At 42.5% G+C, this 20,859-nt stretch overlaps 1 protein-coding gene across 2 annotated transcripts in view; it reads left to right on the top strand.

Annotated features, from left to right (window-relative positions):
- Nucleotides 1-2,554: 2,554 nt before the first annotated feature.
- The window catches only part of LOC107393103 (interleukin enhancer-binding factor 3), a 25,123-nt gene continuing 6,818 nt past the window's right edge, over nucleotides 2,555-20,859 (top strand). The window contains exons 1-15 of one of the 2 annotated variants that reach the window (XM_015971275.3): nucleotides 2,555-2,707; nucleotides 3,052-3,189; nucleotides 3,833-3,941; nucleotides 5,980-6,167; nucleotides 6,261-6,423; nucleotides 7,608-7,761; nucleotides 11,646-11,740; nucleotides 12,041-12,136; nucleotides 12,887-12,998; nucleotides 13,101-13,198; nucleotides 15,548-15,659; nucleotides 15,741-15,881; nucleotides 18,468-18,658; nucleotides 18,886-18,996; nucleotides 19,079-19,210. In XM_015971275.3, the coding sequence (XP_015826761.3) occupies nucleotides 3,083-3,189; nucleotides 3,833-3,941; nucleotides 5,980-6,167; nucleotides 6,261-6,423; nucleotides 7,608-7,761; nucleotides 11,646-11,740; nucleotides 12,041-12,136; nucleotides 12,887-12,998; nucleotides 13,101-13,198; nucleotides 15,548-15,659; nucleotides 15,741-15,881; nucleotides 18,468-18,658; nucleotides 18,886-18,996; nucleotides 19,079-19,210 (1,809 nt within the window). In that variant the 5' untranslated portion in view covers nucleotides 2,555-2,707; nucleotides 3,052-3,082. The remainder of the gene's footprint in view (nucleotides 2,708-3,051; nucleotides 3,190-3,832; nucleotides 3,942-5,979; nucleotides 6,168-6,260; nucleotides 6,424-7,607; nucleotides 7,762-11,645; nucleotides 11,741-12,040; nucleotides 12,137-12,886; nucleotides 12,999-13,100; nucleotides 13,199-15,547; nucleotides 15,660-15,740; nucleotides 15,882-18,467; nucleotides 18,659-18,885; nucleotides 18,997-19,078; nucleotides 19,211-20,859) is intronic. The other variant, XM_015971293.3, reaches the window with a different exon arrangement.

The raw sequence follows: 20,859 nt of genomic DNA, 5'->3' as shown, positions 1-20,859 counted from the left end.
TCACAAAAACAAAAAATGTAAAAATATAAAAAATCATTTAGAAAATGTTTAAAAATATATTTAAAATGAGCAAAAATAGACAATTGTAATTAAAAAAATTTTAAGAAAGAGAGAGAGTGAATAGGAAAGAGGGAAGTCAGTGGATCCTGAGGAAGGTGGAATAGGTGGGGAGAGCAGAATAGAGAGAGAGTGGTGAAGAAGGTCATACAAAAGCAGAAAAGCAGAAAAGCAGCCTCAGATCATCACACTACCACCAGCATTTTTGAGTTTGTTTCACTCGGGATGCACTCCTTTCTAACGCTTCCAGTTTTGTCTCTTCATTTCACAGAATATTTTTCAAAAGTCTTGGGGATTATTGAAATGTTTTGAGGCAAACGTGGCTTGGACTTCTGCCATAGAAGCAATTCTTCTCCTCCGCCTCTTCTTTTTCTGATTTTCTGGGTGCTGTTGTTCTCTGATTTCTTTAGAATGGTGCATGATCTCCATCTTTTAGCCCACATCCGTATTAATATTTAAAGAGATTTTGTAAAACGTTCAATATCAGTGTTAGTGGTGGTCAGAGGGGCCGACGGCGCCAAATGGCAGCCTCGCCTCTGTCAGACCTCCCCAGGGCGGCTGTGGCTACAAGTAGCTTACCATCACTAGCAGTGTGTGAATGTGAGAGTGTGTGAAAAACGTCTTTGGGTGTCTAGAAAAGCGCTATATAAGTTCAATGCATTATTATTATTATTAATATCTAAATGTTGTCCTTTAATCACAACTGCAGCTTTCCTCTGATCTGTTTTATTAGGGTGCTGCTCCGCAGACCTCTCTGCTTTCCCATGAAGAGTTCGGATTTCATCGTTGTTCATATTTCACTCTGAGAGCGGCGTTCTCTGCAGCAGAGATGTCCCGCTGAGTCATGCACTTCACGTTCAGTAGAAGATGACAAATAAAAAAACGAATTACTCACCAAAGGTCATGCAGATACTAATTTAATAAACAAAGAACACAGATGAGGATAAAGTGTTGATTCAGGTCTGACTCAGGGTGGATTCTTTGTGTTTTGCGTCACGAATACAATAAACATCCAGCGGTATGTTATAAATAAATACTCAGGTCCTGAATCTAAACTTCTCCTCAGAAAAACTTTTATTACCCAGTTTGGATATACAGCTGGAACATTTTTCTCCTCCAAAATAATCCATCTTTGATTTGCAGGCTTAAATTTTTCTGTTTTTGTTGACTTTCCCCTTTTCTCTTACAACATGCACATTGAAATTATGATGTTATGATTTTCTGTTATGCAAGGCCCACATTTTTTGTGTTTTTTAATCATTTAATGATAAATAAAGCCACAGACCCTCATTATTTTACTAAAAACCAAATTGTGCAACATGTCATAAGACTGGACCAAATACAGCAAAAATTACTGGAGCACAAATAGCCTGGATCTTGCTCTCAGTGGACTCAAATTTATTTTCAAAACCAAGAATTCAGAAAACAACTTACCCAACAAATCCTGGGGATGTGATGCTTTTCTTTTATCAAGGCAAACACCTGCCATACCCCGTCCTACACAAGACCACTGCCCTCTACTGGAGGATATACATGTGACAAGAGTCAATTTTATTTTCTTCATTACTATTATTTTTATATAATCACATAATAAAACAACACTGATAACAAAAGGCCAGGTAGCTTTATTTGTATAGCACATTGGGCATTCAGTGTGCTTTCACGTGCAGGAAATAGCATCAAAACATATAAGAGTAGATTCTGAACTCAACAAAACAGTTAATTTTAAAATCAACAACATGACAACAAAAATTTTAAATATATTTTAATATACACTAATAAATTATAAATTTCTAAAATTACTATTATTCGTTTGGCAAACTTAGTATTGTTATCCAAAACAGGATTAGTCATTATTATTTCATATTTCACATTTCTGAATTTGGAAGAGAGATGTACAGAAGCGTAGAGCTGCCACCCATACAAAATATAATTAGATCAATGTCACATTACAACATTTTACCGTAACTTTATTGTTCTAACAATATAATTTTCATGTTCTTACAATATGTTATATTTGTATAAAATGTTATGATGTTCTTATAAATGTCATGTTTGTACAATATAATATTTTAATTGTACAAATGTGAATATTTTACGGTAAAACATGATAGTTTAATGTAAGAATATGATATTTCGTAGAAATGTGAAATTATACAGATAGAACAATAAAGTTGTGATGTTATAAAGGGTCATAGCTCTAACTTTATTTCCTGTGAGTGGCAGCTTTGCACATCCATAAAAACCGCCAGAAATGACCTTTTCTGTGGCAAATTCAAATATAAGTAATAATCAGATAATGACACCCTCTATAAAAAGATAAAAGAGCTACTTGAAGAAAAAGATTGTTTAATTTAGTTCGAATTTTTTCACATGTTTTATTTGTACGTTTCTAGTTCAAAGTAAATGTTTTTTACGGATGATAAAAGAAGAATGAAGACAACTCCTGAACGGAAGGGGGCGCTGTGCGGTCAACAGGCTCCGGCTGCTTCGTTCTCAGAGAAGGACCCGGCCGCAGCACATAGGCTAATGTCCCAACTGGTGGAGGTTTTGTGGAAACCAACAGCTGTGAACTCATCAAAACGAACATTAAGAGGGGACCAACGTTCTCATTAAAGGTCCACAAGTGGTTTTTTACTCTCTGACAAAGGTGAGCCGTGATAGCTCATACAAAACCCTAGCTAAGTAAGCATGACTGCTAATAGCATGCTAGCTAATAGATTCAAGATAATTTATTATTAGGTGATGTAACCTAATTTAAAGTCCGTGGTTTTGCTGATGTGTTACATCGTGTATGTTTAGTTCGTATAGAGCACAACATTCATACATAAAGATTACATCCCTTCTCTTTCTGCGCATCATTAGTGCGTTTGCTGCTAACATCAACTGAAACGAGCAGCGGCCTAAAAACGGACCCTAAATGTTTTCTTTTGCTTTTAGTTATATTTTCTTGGCTGATATTTGTTGCCGACAGCCGTTTTGTTGGTGAGACAGGAGGCAGTCTCGGTTGTGCGGTCGTGACAGAATGGCATCAGCGGCTATGTGGGACGAACAGCAGGCCTACGAGGAGCTGCTGTACTGGGACGACGTGATCCAGCGGGGCCACCGGCTCCTACCTGAGGATTTCGAGAGGTACTCTACAACATTGTTTCCCAGCCCAGGTCCTCAGAGACCAGTGTCCTGCATGTTTTCCACGTTGCTCTTTCAAACACCGGTGTGTTTCTGCTGCCACACACCTGATGAATGTGTGATTAACAGGCAGCTGCAGCACTTGATGTCCTCCTGAGGAGCCAATGTAAATCAGGTGTGCTGAAGCAGAGACATGGAAAACATGTGGGACAGTGACCCCTGAGGTCCAGGGTTGGGAAACACTGTTCTACAACCAGGCACCGATCTGCACACTTAAATGAAACACAAATCCAAGAGGACTTAATCTGCACTTACGTAAACCTATTGCAGAAATCCACCCTGCTGCATGTCATTTAATCACATTTTCCACCAGAAAATTCAAATGGAATTCTCTAAAATAAAAGATATCGACATGTTGATTAGTGGGGAGCGCTCAAAGTTTTGTTAAAACAATCAGACAAAAATATATCAACATAATTCAAAAATGAAAGAGCTGCTTTTTTTAATTATTTTCACATTTCTTTTAAAACTAATGGATCTTTTATCCGTGACAATGGGAAAGTCATGAATGTAAACCTGGTTTACCCCAGAAGCCATATCTCCTCTTCGCTAATACTACTTCTGTTTTGTCATCTTTTTTCTTTAGGTATGAGGAGTTGCGTTACTGGTACGACTGTCTGTGTTACGAGGAGGAGCTGAGGCAGTACCACCACTTCATGTCTTCTGTTGAAAACCACGACGAACGCTTTGCTGAGGTTTTGCTTTCACGTTCTTAAACACTTCACACCATCAGTCAGGCCTTTTTGCTTCCAATTGGTATGTGTGAAAGAGCAAGGCATTTCAGGGTTTTTCCTGGCTCAAACTGAGGCAGAGGTGTACCATCCTGACCGTGCGCCAGTACATGCGTACTCTGTGCATTCAACTGCCTCAAATTTTAAAGGCAAAATATTACAAAAGACTTAATTAGATTGGTGTTTAGTTCCCTTTTTCCCATCTGATATTTATAGTTAAAAATATTTTTAAATATTTGACCTACATTTCAGTAACATTTTAGGTTTGTATTAATAACACTCATCTTAGTCAAAATAACACATGAATGTATCCAGTAAAATATAATACATTTCATTAACATGCATTTGTGTTGGAAATGGTAATAACATTTAATTTCTGCTGCCAACAATGTAATGGTGGCATGTCTGTTATGTACGGGTTAGGGTTGGGGGGGTGTTCCTCTTTTGCCTTGGCCCCCAAAATACCTTGAAACGGCCCTGGGTGTGTGATGTGAGTTGTGAAGATGATCTGAATTGTATCAGATGTATAAATATTACGTGTTTATAACTTTTTGTTTTATACAGGTAAAAACGTGTAGTGGAGATAAATCTACCTACATTTGACTTTCAAGCTTTGTTTTCTAGTTTTTATGCAACTATTTTCCTGTCCTGTCTGTCTCTCATCTTCCCGCATCTCCTCTAAACTCTCCAGAAAAACTGCTGCCTGGATTCTTACTTATTCACCTCATCAGTTACTTTTGAGCTACACAGATCAAAGGGATCTCCTGACCGCGAAGCGGGGTGTGCGTTTCGATGCTGCGTCAGTGAGGTGAAATCACCGCAGCACACGATGAGCGGAGCGCGTCAGCAATGATTAAAAGACAGAGTACCTGATGATGTAAACAGATATGAATGATCATGTATTAATAGCAATGTTTTGTGGCACCACCTTGAGAAAGTATCGTGCGCCGGACGCAGCGGGCGCACCAACGATCGGCGCTCTGCGTCCTCTCTGCTCAACAGAACCCCATAAATATTGTAGGCAGAAACTGGATCTTTCCCTGAAAGATATCTAGCCCTCATAACTTGATCCCTGCTCCTGGATGAAAAACCGGACATTTTGATCATTGTAGTACCCCCCCCCCCCCCCCCCCCCCCGGGCACCCCAGACAGAGAGTGAAAAGTGGACATGTCCGGGGGAAAGAGGACGTGTGGTCAGCCACGTTTTAGAGCCTTTCGGTGCACCGCTGCTGATACAGCGCCCCTGTAGTGGCAAAACGCTGCAACTGCAGTTAAAATAACATCCATATAGCTGGGGGCAGAGTGAAATCAGGCTGGGGTGGCACAAAAATAGCTGGAGGCAGCCGCCACGCTAATTAGAACGCAGGAAAAACTCTATTTTCTCTTGTTTTGTGACCAATGTCTTCTTTAAAAAAAAACAGAGGAACTAGACAAGTACAGAGGGGAAATGATGGGATGTAGGGAGGAAAAAAGATTTACAGTAGTTGAAAACTAGATTCTGAGTCGCATCATCCTTTAACTGATCCATCAAGTTTTTATTTGATAGCTTTTTCAAAAGTCCTTTCTTTTTGGTGCAAACTATTTAATTTGTGCCTGTTAAAATGTTTTATATTGTTGGATTTAGTAAATCTTGTCAAATCAAGCTGTCCTTCGAACCTGAAAGCAAAGTTAACATCTACCCGTTTGCTCATTTGTCTTTTTTGTGCAGAAACATTCGTAAACTCGGGTTATTTTGTGCCCAAATGATTCATGGGGCAGGCGGAGTTAGGAGCCTTGAACAAAAGCACACAACTCCTGAACACTTCCTGTTTTCCATCTCTAAAATAATTCCTTTTCTTTCTAAAAGAAACCTTCCTCTGACATCCTGCAGGTCATTCTTATTCATAGCTGCTGAAGTGATACTTCCTTGTATTTCTTCTCATATGAGTTATTTTACTCATCTTTTATGTATAAAAACGCAGTTTGAATGAGTGAATATTGTTATTTTTTATCTTAAATCTAGGAGTCTGCAGCCTTTCGGAAGCCCTCGGGCCCACAAGAACGCACCATAATGGCCAAACACTCTGAAGTGTACCCCTCAGCGGAAAAGCTGGAGGTCGTGCAGACGATCGTCTCCCATGTGGAGTGTGCCCTCAAGAACGTCTCTGATGGGATAGAGAAGAATAAGGGTGAAACAAATCAAACAGGCAGGTAAGCAGGGCTCCAAATGGTTTCAATTATTGACTTCTTCTCTTTTTTTATTCTGTTTAAAACATTTTCCTTTCTTACTCCTGTCTTCATAAGCAAAACGGAGCGTACCCTGTGTGGCGTTATGAGGGTTGGCCTGGTGGCCAAAGGACTCATCCTGAAAGGAGACCAGGACTTGGATCTGGTGTTGCTTTGTTCCAGCTGGCCTACGGTCGACCTGCTGAACCAAGTGGCTGAAAAGTTATTGGAACAGCTGGAGGTAGAGCTTAAAGCCAGCTTTGGCTTCTATAGTGTGTAACTTTGGGTTGTCACGGTAACCGGTGTAGCAGTAAACCCCGGTAAAAAAGTTGACAATAATAATAACCGTCTTGTTTTTTAAAAACTATATTATCTCGGTGGATTACCGTGGCTGCGGTGTAGGCGCGGTGACCCTTACCAGCCACCGTATCATCTGCTGAAGTTTCCGGCGGCACATGCGCACTTTGTTGTTTACAACTAAAGCTGAAATAATGGCCAGAGGAGGAGACTGCAGCGCTCAGGACATTTATTATCCCTCAAAGAAGACAAAGTGGGAAGTACGGGCATCTTTTGGATATCTGAAGAATGCCGAGGGACAGCTGATAGAAGACGGCTATCCTGTTTGCAGCACGTGCAGAAAAAGTGTCTGTGAAAGGCAGCAACGCTTCAAATCTCATGACACATCTGCGTGACCATCACCCACAACTCTACAGTCAACGCAAGGCAAGCTAACGTTAGCATTTTAGCTAAAATGAGTGATCCGAGGATTTGGGTTGAGGGAGAATGCAACGAGTCGCTATATAAAGCAGCCGCAGCGCCGCTACCTGCATATAAACCGTGTCGCGGACACCGCCATGTTGAAATGACGCTATGCATTGCGGGGCTCCCAGGGGCAGATAAGAGTTGGTCTCTCTCCGAGAATAATTATGAATTTAACAACGATTACTGCCTGATGACATTTTCCCACATCTGCAAAGCTCACTGGAAGGACACAAACCGAGGACAATATTCTCCTGATATAGGGTTTATTACTCAAGTAAGGGTAAAAAAGTATCTGATTAGAAGGCTACTTGAGTACTGAGTATCATCTGATCTAATATTTTTAAATGATGACATCAAACAGACAAAAAAAAGAAGTTATTGGTATCTTAAAGACTAAAGGGGAAATATGTAAACAAATAAACAACATAATTACAAAATAACACATTTTAGGCAAAATTTAGACACAAACTGAGGACAATATTTTCCTGATATACAGGGTTTATGTAGTTGTCTGAAAATGTAACACGTTTAAAAAAATACCGCGATAATACCGAAAACCGTGGTAATTTTGGTCACAGTAACCGTGAGGTTACATTTTCACACCGTGACAACCCTAGTGTAACTGTTTTAGCTCTTTATTCAACATCACATTTGATTTTATAGGATATCTCTGCTGGAACGTATACAGTGAGCCCGAGTCCTGAAGCTGCTGCCATTGTTGTCAAAACCACCAAAGAGTCGGCGATGACTCTCTCCATCCACCTGACATCACCTCTCGTTAGGAAGGAGCAGGCGGACGCCTCCGTGGAGGAGAAAGGTGTGTGCGACGCCACGGCTCCGTGTGCTCTCTGCTCCATCACTGTGCTGCTCCACCGAACTACAAATCGGCACTAGAAACCCTCGAGTCTCACTGGTCCTGGATCTGTTCAGGTTCATTCAGTCACTGAGCTTCAGGGGCAAAACCGAAATGGGTCTGTTAGCTGGTGCTAAACTTTGTGCACGATGTGGTCAGTTTTTATGTTTGATTATTTATGATGAAGTCCTCTCACCAGTTGGTTTCTGGCTCAACACCACCACTTTGATCCCGTCAGACATGCTCATCAAACACTGACGGGGGAAGCTGACGTAGCTTGGCTCACGGCGGGGAAGGCTGTTGTTGGTTTAGCGTCCAGGAAACAGCTGAGAACGTCTCCGCTAGTAGAAGCTAACTGTTAGCATTAGCAACTCCGCCACACAGCAGAACTCCTCCAGGCTTCTTTTATTGGTGGAGGTAAAACATCAGCGTTGCAGAGCAAACCGAGTCAGTGGTAGAGTCGTGCTGCTGTTAGCCAATCAGAGGAGAGATGTCCAGATATCAGGAAGTAAGACTCCAGATCCTGTCGTCTGAAGCGCAGCTGTGATGTGGCTCAGTTCTAATTCCTGATAATGGTGCGCCGGTATATTGTTTCCCCCTGAGAACGACTTAAGCCTGATTTATGCTTCTCCGTCTGCGTCAGTGCGGAGACACGCAACGCCATTATCCGTCCTTGCGTAGGGCACGCAAGTACGTACGGAGTCGAGCCCACTTTTTTAAACATCCGTCGAACGAGACGGATTATTCAAGTTTGTGATTGGTCAGGACGCCGCTGTTGTTTACAGCGCCGCCATTGCAAAGAGAGCCGAGTTTAACTAGCGGCAGACACGGAGAAGCTTGAAGAATACCTCGCGAAAAAACTCTAAAAATATGAACGTTTCATTCTCCCGTGACTGGAGGAGTGAAAAGATGCACAGCAAGCGTTTTATTTGTGGACGGAAATGACAGGAAACGTGGGTTTAGAGGTGGGAGAATGAGAGACAAATATGTCCGTGTTAAAAGTCTCTTATATACACAAAAAACACAATATAAACACACTATCTTGGACCGATACATGACAGGATACCACAGAACAGCGCTACGCCCTCTGTTGTCCTGCCGGGCAATTGCTTTGCAACACTCTCCAGGAGACGGAGAAGTAAAAGAGCAAAACGCTTCTGTCAATCCGTGCGTGTCTGTCCCTTGCGGAGATGACGGAGAAGCATAAACCAGGCATTATAAGTCATTTATTCCTACTAGAGACCACTGCTGCAGACGTATTGATGAAATAAGTCAGCCACACCAAACCTCGCTTCAGAAATTCTCAGTAGCAGGAGCATCATCACCAGGCTGGCCGGAGACTCCACATCAGAACCTGCTTTTCCCTCGGTGGTGTTGCACAGTGACCGTTTGAGTCTGATGCCAGCGAACCACCTGCTAAAGCGGCCGTCTCTTCTGCTCAGCAGTCTTGGCGTTGTGTTGTGGTCAACTGTTTTGAGGCGGAACATTTCCTCTGTGGTTTATTCTGGTCATGTTATTAATGACGGTGCCTCTGTTCATCCTTGTCTTTTATGCTAAGAGTGATGGCTCCTCTAAGAAAAGCGCGCATTGCATGCCCTTGATGGTGAAATGTGCATTTGAACCCAGCTGCTGCAAAACTGATGAGTAAAAAAATCATTAGAAAAAGATTTTACTCTGAGTACTTCTGGAACTTGTTTTAAAGAGCAAATTGCAGGTAAAAAAATTCTAATTCATATAAAATGCTGTCCAAAAAATACTATTAGAAATGCTTATTGTGGATATTTTGTGTTAAAATACATAACAGCAGTTAAAAAGTGGCTTTTCTCAGCAAAACTTCTAAAAAAAAGGCTCTTGTTTCTAAATGTGACTGTGACGTAACCAAAGGGAGTTAGAAGCTCGGCTGCCTCAGCTCTGTGTGGAGAGTGGCTAGTTTTAGAGTAGAGAGGTCGTGATCCAGTCAGTGTGTGTTTACTAGTGTTGGGTTGTGTTCATGTAGATAAACTAGAGTGTGTGAAGGCTGTACCGACTCCAGCCTGTCTGGACATCGAGTCCACGGGTTTCCAGATCAGAGGAACAACGCCTCTATCTCCGTGCCTGAGGGTGTTTAGTGCAGCTGCAAAGATGGACTTCTGTAGCCCGCGTCGGTCTGTACCGGGTCAGGGAGGTCCACACTGGGCTCCGGAGACCCGTGGTGCGGTTTAAAAAATTAAATGTGGATTTCTGGAGCTCAGAGCACCATCAGAACCGACCACCAGAAGAGGTCAGCAGGCCAGCTGGTTTCCGGGTCGGAGCTGGATCAGAACTGCTCTTGGACCTCCAGGAGCGGATGCGCGGCTTTTAAAAGTCCCAGCTGGATGGGCTCGCTGGTTTCTGGGTCGGATCCAGCTCACAGAAGCTCGCATGAGCTCCAGAACCAGATGACAGGCGTCTCTCTCCCACTCTCTAAGCTAAACTAGGTCAGGTGAACGGATGTTAGTGAGTATGAGACAGCTGACAGACGCTCATTAGTATTAATATTATATTAACTGACCGATACTACTTTAACTGTCTGGTACATGATAGTAATCTGTATTGTGATGCTAGCACGAGTTTAAGCGAACATGGTTAAACCCACCAGTCCCCCCCCCCCCCCCCCCGGCTTCTTCTCCTCAGTCTCTCCGCTTTGGACGATGGTTTCTCCCTCTGATTTGTCTCTGCTCTCTGGGGCGTGCAGCAAACTCACACCTTTATGGATCTGGTCCATCATGAGTATAATTCTGAACATTTAAAGTTTCCTCCATCAGAGCCGCAGTAGAGTCCATGTTTGTCTCACACAGGACTCCCTCAGCTGACGTCACTTGGTTTGGCAAAAAAAAAAAAAAAGCTCATAAAAAATGACTCTAAAAGCCTAAATAATTAATGTTTGTGTAAAAAAACTATGTTTCTCCGAAGATTGGTTCATGGGGGTCTCCAACCTGCTGTTTGCTCTTTAAATAACACGAGCTGTTAATGAAAGTCTCGAGTTAAAGATGAGAGTTTTTTGGTCTGAAGACAGAATGACACCAGTTAATATTTTACACAGCAGCTTAGTTAAAACCTTTCTGTGATATTGATCCAAACCCTCAAAGTCCTTTAAACAAATGACAACACGAGCCAAGTGGTCACTAGTCAGATCCATCAGACACGTGAGCTCAGTGTCACAAACTCACGTTCCTCCCTCTGTTCCAGTGTTTGCTTAACTTCTGCGTTCAGTAAAGCGGCCTCGTCAGGTGAAAGCTAGCTTTTATTCTGGGGACTGCACTGTTTACGCGTCCAGTAACAAACACACATTTAGTTATGCAGCTGCTCTTTTCAGATGAGTAAAAGTCTAATAGCATCACCCCTAAACTTGATGTGACTTAATTAAATAACTTTTTTTTTTATCTAAGATTTGCCCAATCCTGTTAAAGTTCTTTCAGGCTCCAGTATTTTGTTTTGAATTCATCTTTGAGCCTCTTTTAGACAGAAACCAATCAGTTTTGCTGCAGCGCGGGGCACACGTGGACTTCTAAATGCTTTGTGATTTATCACTGATGACTTCAAGTTTGTCAAGTTTTGTAGGAACGCTGGACCTTTGACCAACTGGACTCACTGTCTGAGGAGGAAGGGGGGAGCAGCAAACCCAAGCTGTGGAGCTGAGGGAAGGGGGTGTTTACTGTAGAGCAGCACACACACACGCACCTCATTTTTACCTTTCACATCCGTTACCCGGGAATCTCCCTTCCCTCCTGCTGCTGTCGGTTTGGGAAAAGCTGCTCTTCCCTGAGCTGCAAGACAGAACCAACCCCCTTGGTCAAACTGTACCTTTTCTTCTTATCCCACCTCGTCAGTAGAAACGCAAACAGTCGACGATCCGCCGGACGTTCTGGACAGACAGAAATGCCTCTCTGCTTTGGCGTCTCTCCGCCACGCCAAGTGGTTCCAGGTTTGCATCCACGTCCTTATTTGTACATAAGGTTGAACTGTTTCCTTAGATGATCTCAGCTTTAGAGACAGCGACAGCTATTAAATGTAGCTTACATGCTAAAGATGTGAAACTTTACACTTGCTGGCCTATGTGCTGATCGATACCAACGATAGATGTGGGTAAATCGTTGGTATTGATGCTAGCACAGACAGCGTTCTCTCCCAATCAAAATGCCCAGCTTGATGTAGAAAGCACAGGTGAGGCGTCGCCGTTGGCAACCGGCCTTCTAACTCAGCTGGTTTTCACTTTGTGTCTCAGGCTAAAGTTAGCTCTGATGTTTCTGTTGTCATCGTGATCCGGATCATGAGGGATTTGTGTATCCGCGTTCCTTCCTGGACCCCCCTGTTGGGATGGGTGAGTAACCTAGTTCACTGTGTTTATTTTAAGTAACTATTTTTTATTGTGCTTGTGAAGCGCCTTGTGATTTCCATCTAGAATGGCGCTACCCATAAAACTCTTCTTCATCCTTTTCTCCTTATTTGTCGTCTTCCTAATAAACTTCTTCCTTCTTTTTGTTCTTCATATTTTTGGGATCCCAGAAGCTCGAATTGTTGCATAAACGGGGTATCTGCTGGTCCTTAAAAAGTCTTACATTTGCTTTTCCAAATTTAAGGCCTTAAAAATCCTTAAAAATGACAAAAAATCCTTCCAAAGGCCTTAATTGACCAAAGACCCAATAAACAAGATTCTTTGATTTCTGTAAAATTTTTGTGAATTTCTAGTTTAGTGTTCAGCATTTTTTGTGTGCGATGTTGGCGTAAGCGGAACCGTACACACTCAGCTGGTTGTGAAAAGAGGCTATTTTTAGATGAGCACATTAGCTGGTTAAGCTAGCGGGAGCTTGCGCCATGGGGAAGTGCAAGTTTAATGGTAACTGGATGGCTAATCCCACGTTCGCGAAGTGGTTAGCACCGGTTCCAGGCAATAGCTGGAAATTATAGCTTAAAGTTCATTTTAAAAATAGCTTAAATTTGGTCAAAGTGGCCTTAAAAAGTCTTAAATTTGACTCCCTTAAGCCTACAGATACCCTGATGAACAGCTTTGTGATTTCATTCTAAGGCGCGCTGTGATGGGGTAACGTTCTCGTTGCTTTTCTTTGTTCAGCCTCTCGAGCTGCTGGTGGAGAGGGTCATCGGCACAGCTGAGAGGAAAATGAAAGCAAGTGAATCTTTCCGCAGAGTTCTGGAGTGCATTGCCTCTGGGTTCCTAATGGAAGGTGAGCTTTCTCCAGTTCTCACAACAGAAAATCATTGTTTGTCATCTCTGATGTGAACAAACTGATGGGACTGATCAAATGTTCCCTTTTGCTTTCTGGAAGATGCTCCTGGTATTAAGGACCCGTGTGAAAAAGAAGATGTCGACGCGACTGCCGGTTTGACTACGCAGCAACGTGAGAACATCACACAGAGCGCTCAGGTGAGACACAGCTGGAGTAATCAGGGCTGGCAGGCGATAAGATGTAGTCACCGTATTCTGAATGCACCATGACCAATGTTGGGCAAGGTACTTTAAGCAAGTAAATGGCCTGTATTTGATATAGCGCCTTCTGGAGTCCTGGAACCCCCCAAGGAGCTTTACAACACAATCAGTCATTCACACGCTGGTGGTGATGAGCTACGATGTAGCCACAGCTGCCCTGGGGCGCACTGACAGAGGCGAGGCTGCCGAGCACAGGCGCCACCGGTCCCTCCGACCACCACCAGCAGACAAGGGGGGTTAAGTGTCTTGCCCAAGGACACAGTGATGGACTGAACGGGGCTTGAACCTGCAACCTTCCAATTAAGAGGCGAGCGCTTAACTCCTGTGCCACCCTCACCCCATTAATTATAGTTACTAATTATTTCTTCAAAAAAGTAACAGTATCTGAGATACAATATCAAAAGGAACTAATTACCAGGAAAGTAACTATTGCATTACTTTTTCATAAAAATATACAGAAGATTTGGATCCTCTCTTGAATGAACGAAGGGGCGACGGTGGCACAGGAGTTAAGTGCTCGCCCCGTAATCATAAGGTTGCAGGTTCGAGCCCCGCTCAGTCTGTCGTTGTGTCCTTGGGCAAGACACTTAACCCACGTTGCCTGCTGGTGGTGGTCGGAGGGGCCGGTGGCGCCAGTGCTCGGCAGCCTCGCCTCTGTCAGTGCGCCCCAGGTCAGCTGTGGCTACATCGTAGCTCATCACCAGTGTGTGAATGGGTGAATGACTCGTTGTGTTGTAAAGCGCCTTGGGGGGTTCCAGGACTCTAGAAGGCGCTATGTCAAATACAGCCCATTTACCAACTTTACTATCAGTTACTACGAGACGTGCCTGAAAATAACGAAGTTTCTTATAAAGCTTCTGAATCCGTCCAGAACTTCCTAGTTTTGCTACTTGAGAAGGTATTTTCCAAAAACTTCTGAGCTCATTGGCGCGGATTCCGTACGGTGTCATACTAGCGAGTAAAGCGTATACTTCCAGTACAACCCACTCCTTCATCACATTCACGGCTCTGCAGCAGACACCTGGCAGATTCCCAACTAAAACCCGGATCACACTTCTCTGTAGTTTAGTGGGTTTTTATGTAGAAAGGAGAAGGATGAATGTCCAGCAGACAGATCAGCTGTTCAGCTGGAGGACGGGAAAAGGAGTTCCGCAGCCGGAGTCTGCCGCCAAAGCGGGTTTTTTTTTTTTTAATGATCCTTCCTCTTTGAGGAGGATGAGCTGGGTCATGAGCTGACACTAAAAATAAGTGTTAGCGGCGAAGCTTTATTCTATCTTCAGCTTTGTTTTGGTTAGCGGCCTGCTCTGTGACGTATGCTTTTGGGAGGTGCGCTCATGACGCAGCATGTCCTGATGGTGCCACACATCGTGCGGTCTGACGCAGAAATCTTGCGCCTCGCTAAAGCCGGGCGTACACTGTGCGACTTTTTCACTCGTAGCACTCAGCTTCAGCTCAAACTGTACGACTTCCTCGCAGAGCAGATCTCACGAGTCATGTGCTCACACTGCACGACCCAGTTCTCGCATGCGATCTGACTGCACACACTGTACGTCTGGTAGCAACACGTCGGCCCTAAAAATATGCTAAAAATAGCAGTTTTTACTCAACACGTCAGACTTTTTTGTCTTGTTTTGCCTGTTGTCCTTCGGGAGTGCTGCAGGAGGACACACAGGGATTTATGGGGGTTGGATGAGGAAAACGAAATAAAGAAGGTAAATCTGTGTTTTGTGATCAGTTTAATTTGACATGAACACGACAAACACGCTTTCTTGACAATCTTTGTGAGTTAAAAAAAAACGTGTAGAAATAAAAACGAACAATGTGTGTTATTTGGGAAATAGCGAGCGAGCGGCGTTGATGCAGGATTGCGCATGCGCCGTGAGCGGTTCTGATACATTTTGGGTCGCAGCTGCTCGCAGCGCCGCTTCAACAGTCCGATTCCCTCACGAGGGACGAGCGAAATATTAAACACGCCAGAAGTGACGAGCTCACGATTGCTGATCGGTAGCTGGTCACGTGGTGTTAATCGCCTCTCGTAACTCCCTGTACACTACACGACGCTCGGCGCAAAACTTGTCCCGATCTCGTGGATTCTCGCACGAGTGGAAAATCGGCTCAAAGTGAAAAAGTCGCACAGTGTACGCCCGGCTTTAGATGATGTTCATCACGTCACACACCGCTCACACATCCGGTGGAAAGCCTGGGTTAGCGTAGAGTTATTGGTCTATGCATTAATAACCTTTCAGCCCTATTAGTAACAGAAAAACATCTCTGTGTTGTGTTCAGTTCGCCCTGAGGCTGTGTGCCTTCGGACAGATGCACAAGGTGTTGGGGGTGGACAGAAAGCCCCTGCAGCCCAGGAGGACCATGGGAGGAGGGTACAGCAAACAGCGCTCAGGTAGATGATGAAAGATTCCTGGTGCAGTTCCACTTGCACCTGAAGGTTTTCCCTCATCCCAGGTTCTCTTGTTTCACACAGCTCAGATCCCACCCACCTCCCAGTCCAGCCTCCCAGCCAGGAACTTTCCGTTTGAGGCCGAGAGGGACGATAGAGAGTCCAGTCGCAAAAGAAGGACAGAGAGAATTTCCGAGTCCGAGGAGAGCCTTCCCAAGAAATTATGTCAGTAAATCTCAGGCTTTTATTTTGACCAGGCAGCCGTTTTCCTCCTGATTAATCAAAAACAATCTGATATTAAAAGTCTTTTATTGTAATTTGTCACCTTAAGCTGGGAGTTTTTTCCCACGGTGGAGTGCTAGTTTATCTAATTATTCATAAACAGATCAAAGCAACTAAACTAATCAGATGTTTTCTTTTCACTTCTTTACAATTCCATGAATAGAAATAAAAATATGATGGACATGAATCTTGTTCACTTTTTATACATAAACATTTATGCACAGAGCACAGCATGTATGTCGGACCTCTACCTAACATACTGAAGCAAGATCATCCATAGAGTTAATAATCACTAATATCTTTCTGAAGTTAAACACACGAGGTTTAAAACTCATTCTATTTCTGGTTTAGGGCTGCAACTAACGACTACTTTAATAGTCGACTAGTCACCGACTATTGAAACAATTAGTCGACTAATCGGATAATTATTCAGTTTTGCTTAAATTTAGCATGAGATTGCTTTAATTGTGTGAAAAGTTATAATAAACACAAGGAAGATGGGTACTTCAATGGAAAAATGCATATTTTATTGAACTCTGCTGCTGATAGGCCGATTCATACTAAAGTAAATAAAAATGTCTTAACACCAAGTAGGCACAGTGCCCAGTCAGTACAGACATAAATGCATAAATAAAACTAAAATACTTTTGTCAGACACAGTCGGGCATAACATTAAATCTCTTTTTAAAAGTGAAAATACGTTTAAAAAATGTCCATCCAAAACAAAACGTGTTGGCTTTCCTTTTATTTAAATCTTACCGAGGTGAGTCAGACTGTTTCATTCAACTGTCCAACATGCTTTCTCTTTAAGTGTTCGTGCATCACCGAGGTGCTGCCGTGATATACGAGGACTGCTTTGCAAATAACGCAGGTCATCTTTTTATTCGCCGAATCCCGGCTAGAATGCTCCCAAACTTTAGATGGTTTGGTACGCGTAGCTGCGGTGTCGGACGCCGCCATTTCTGTTAGTTGGTGCTCGCCAATCACAGCACTCTATCGGATTGGTGGGCCAATCACAGCCCTCTATTGGATTGGTGGGCCAATCACAGCACTCTATTGAATTGGTGGGCCAATCACAGCACTCTATCGGATTGGTGGGCCAATCACAGCCCTCTATTGGATTGGTGGGCCAATCACAGCACTCGTTAAGATTAAACATGAAAGTTTTTTTTTCTGCTTCCTGTCAGAAAAAAGATTTAACTAAACTTTAATGTGGACAGCAACGAATGCGACTTAAGTCAAATAACTGTTTGCTTGAAATTTGTTAAAGATTAAAAAAAAGTTGCACGGACAGACACCAGTGTGTGGCCAGTGACACAATGCTCACTCTCTCAGTTCAGCAGTTGTTTGCACACTTGTGTCTGCACACTTGTGTCCTACCCGCTCAAAGCCTTACTGCACATTTCCTCCAAGTGCACTTCGCTGAGGACCGTAGGGTGCAGTGTGAGTATTGGGACAGGGCCGAAACACCCTATCCCTCGCCCCCAAGATCCTTTGCGTGAAATATGTGACCTACTTCTTGTCAAATGCTTGTTTACTTGCGACTATAGATGGATGATGCAATCCGTTCACGCTAATCCACTTTTTGAGGTCTTTTTAAGTGAACACCAGCTGTCACAGCTCAAACAGGACACCGTTACAATCCTTCTGCCTACTACAAAAGACGGTGGGAGGAGGATATTAAAATCTGTCCAGCGCTAACATACATTAGCATTTTAGCTGCTTTCTTAACTCTGTGGGTCCGAGTGCAAGACAGCAATGTTGAAAGCTCAAAGGTTGATCAGCACCTACACAGGTTGGTCCATTTTGTTGAAAGAGGTGGGACAAAATCTTTAGCCAATAAAAATCTGATATTCAAGGGCGCCTCCAAGGGGTGGCCAGGGGTGGCCATGGCCACCCCTAGAAAAGTGCTGGGCCCCCAGGAAAAGTAAGTTTTAATAAATCATATTAATGTTCAGTCAAACCACATATTGATCTTGTTTATTCAAGACATAATTGTAAACCAAAATGAAAATAATACAATTAATAAGTAAAGAAATAATCAGAATAAATAAATACATATGTTTTCTGCTCCTCACCAATTAAAAAAAGTTTTTATCTCCATAGTTTTTTTTTTGTGAACACAGCAACAGGTGAATTAAACTAAAACAATAAATTTGTAAATTAAAATTGGAATAACATTTAAAAAACTGAAATATACTTTTCTGAAATGTTTGTGTTTGTAAAATTTAAGTTAAATGTTTTCAATACGTACTGCTTTTTTAATAAAAATTAATAAAGGAGCAATGCAGCACATCGCCACAGGCTAAACTCTCCCAGAGTTACCACAAGGTTCAATTTGGTGTGCCACCCCAAAAATGTGTTTGGCCCCATCTGGCCACCCCATCAAAATTTTCTGGAGACGCCCCTGCTGATTTTAAAAGTATTTTATTATAATTTCTCACCTTAATCAAGCCAGGAGTTTTTGATAAAGTGGAGGTTTCTACAAAATAACACTTGTGTTATTATCTTTATACCTTTTGTTTGTAGTTACAGACGATCCAAACGTAAATGCTGTGATGCGTCTAAACCAGTTCAACCCTCGCCTGGAGTACCGGCTCTTATCCCAAACGGGTCCGGTCCATGTGCCAGTTTTCACAATGGCTGTGGATCTAAATGGGAAGACATACGAAGCGACGGGACCGTCCAAACGAGCCGCCAAGCTAAACCTCGCAACCAAGGCAAGGCTGATGACGTTTAATCTAGTGAGAAAGTTGTGGAAAAAATCAGAACTTTATTAATGACTTTTACTTTGGTATGAAATGTTGGTCTTATCTGCAAGATAAGATAAGTCAAACAAAATCAACTGTGTTTTATTTTTTTATCTATATTTTTATGGACCGCTTTGGCTGAACTTGTCGTATTTTAGGTTTGAACCCAGCTTAGTGAACGTTTTGGTTTTCCACAGGTTCTGCTTGATCTTGGTCTCCCAACAGGTGCAAAACCTGAACCCAGCGGTGAAGCCGAGAATGCCACGACACCAGATGATCCTCCAGTCGCAGCTGCAAAGCCAGAAGAGGCACGTTCCCCTCAAACCCTCATAATAAACTCCCTCAGGGGCGATGAAACATTTTAGCTACTGCTGTTTTTGTTGTGAACAGGGTGGGGTGGGTCACATCTTGACCAAAAATGGCAAAAATCCGGTGATGGAGCTGAATGAAAAGCGCCGCAGCCTGAAGTATGAGGTGACTGTAGAGAAAGGAGACTCTCGTGAGAAGTGCTTCGTCATGGAGGTGAGTCAGCAGTCCTGCGTGTAGGAGACCGCGCTGAGCAGAAAATCAGAAACATCCAGATTCAGTTCCGTGCACAGATGACCACGTAGTTCTGGTTGTGCACTAATGTCTACATCACTGGGAAAAACAGTTAAAAAAATAAAACTTAGCATTTAGCAGAGGAATACGGATGATTAAACTTCCACAAATCTATTTAGAAAGTGATTCTTTTACCAGCTTTTAGGTAAATTTGCGACGTTTTCTTGTTTTTGGGAAACTAGCGGTAACTCACTGGCATCACACCAGCGCATCCCTGATTTCTGTTTTCGAACAAACCTCCAGGTCTGTGTGAGTGTATTTCCTAAGTCGGTTTTTCAGATGATAACATTCTGTTAGGAGTCCTTTTTTCTGTGTTGTAAACGTTTGAGGCAAAAAAATCCTGAAAATATCTAAAGACAATAAAACAATATTAACTCTGCACGCCTTCATCCCTAAAACCTGCAGAACATCACCCTCCTTAAAAAAATCTGAACCCAACGTGTCACAGCACATTCAGAAATCAAAGTTAATTCAAAATAAAATATTTTATTTCATTTGTTTTATTTTCTCAATGAAAGATCAATACACCACAGCTCTTTCATTGATGGATTTATTGCATAACAGCACTCAATTAACACCGTCGAACTGCATGACAACATCCAAAACTAACACGTTTTACGTTACACTGGCTGCAAAGAGTAAACAATAAATTAATATAATTCAACACAACATAAATAAACGTACCTTGCTGACAACCAAGAGGTAAAAGTCTTCAGCTTGTCCAGAATGCTGCAGCTAGAGTTCTGGTGAGATTTAAAAAGAGAGATTATATCTCCCCTGTTTTAGCTTCCTTACATTGGCTAAATGTTAAATTCAGAATAGATTTTAAAATCCTCCTTCTCACATATAATAATCAAGCTCCATCATACATCAGTGATCTGATTGTTGCATACCTTCCAAACCGAGCACTTCGCTCTAAGACTGCAAGTTTACTGGTGGTTCCCAGAATATCTAAAAAATAGGATCTTTTAGTCATCAGGCTCCTCACCTGTGGTAACACCTCCCAACTTTAGTCCGTGAGGCAGACACCTTGTCTAGTAGCTTGAGCTTTAATTCTGAGAAGGAGGATCTTAAAATCTATTCTGAATTTAACATGTAGCTGATGTAGGGAAGCTAAAAGGAGAGATTTGATCTCTCTCTTTTTAATTCTCTTCAGAACTCGAGCTGCTCTCCGGTATTCTCTACTGGACGACACTTCTCAGTTTGATTAGCTGATCAGATCAGGAATATGGGACAGAGACTGGAAACATCATTACACGAAACCCCTGATTTCATAGTCTTGTTAAACACTTTAGTAAAAATATTATGTGTTTGAGTTACTGTAGTACTTGTGACTCTGGTGGGAACTATAAGAATATCACTAGTCACTATAATAATCATCGTTTATATTATCAATATTAAAATCCACCCGTTATATAGTTTTTCTTTTCAATAGAAATTGTATCCAGAGCGTTTGAAATGTCAGCAATAAATGCAGAGATTGATACGGTGGTGTGTAGATAAATAAAACTATGGTTACGTTGGCTTCTACTGCAGCAGCTTCTGAGCAAGAATCAAAAAGCTTTTCAGCA

This window comes from Nothobranchius furzeri, chromosome 6 (assembly GCF_043380555.1).
Source record: "Nothobranchius furzeri strain GRZ-AD chromosome 6, NfurGRZ-RIMD1, whole genome shotgun sequence".
NCBI classification, from domain to species: domain Eukaryota; kingdom Metazoa; phylum Chordata; class Actinopteri; order Cyprinodontiformes; family Nothobranchiidae; genus Nothobranchius; species Nothobranchius furzeri.
This window is presented reverse-complemented; position numbering and strand designations above follow the sequence as displayed.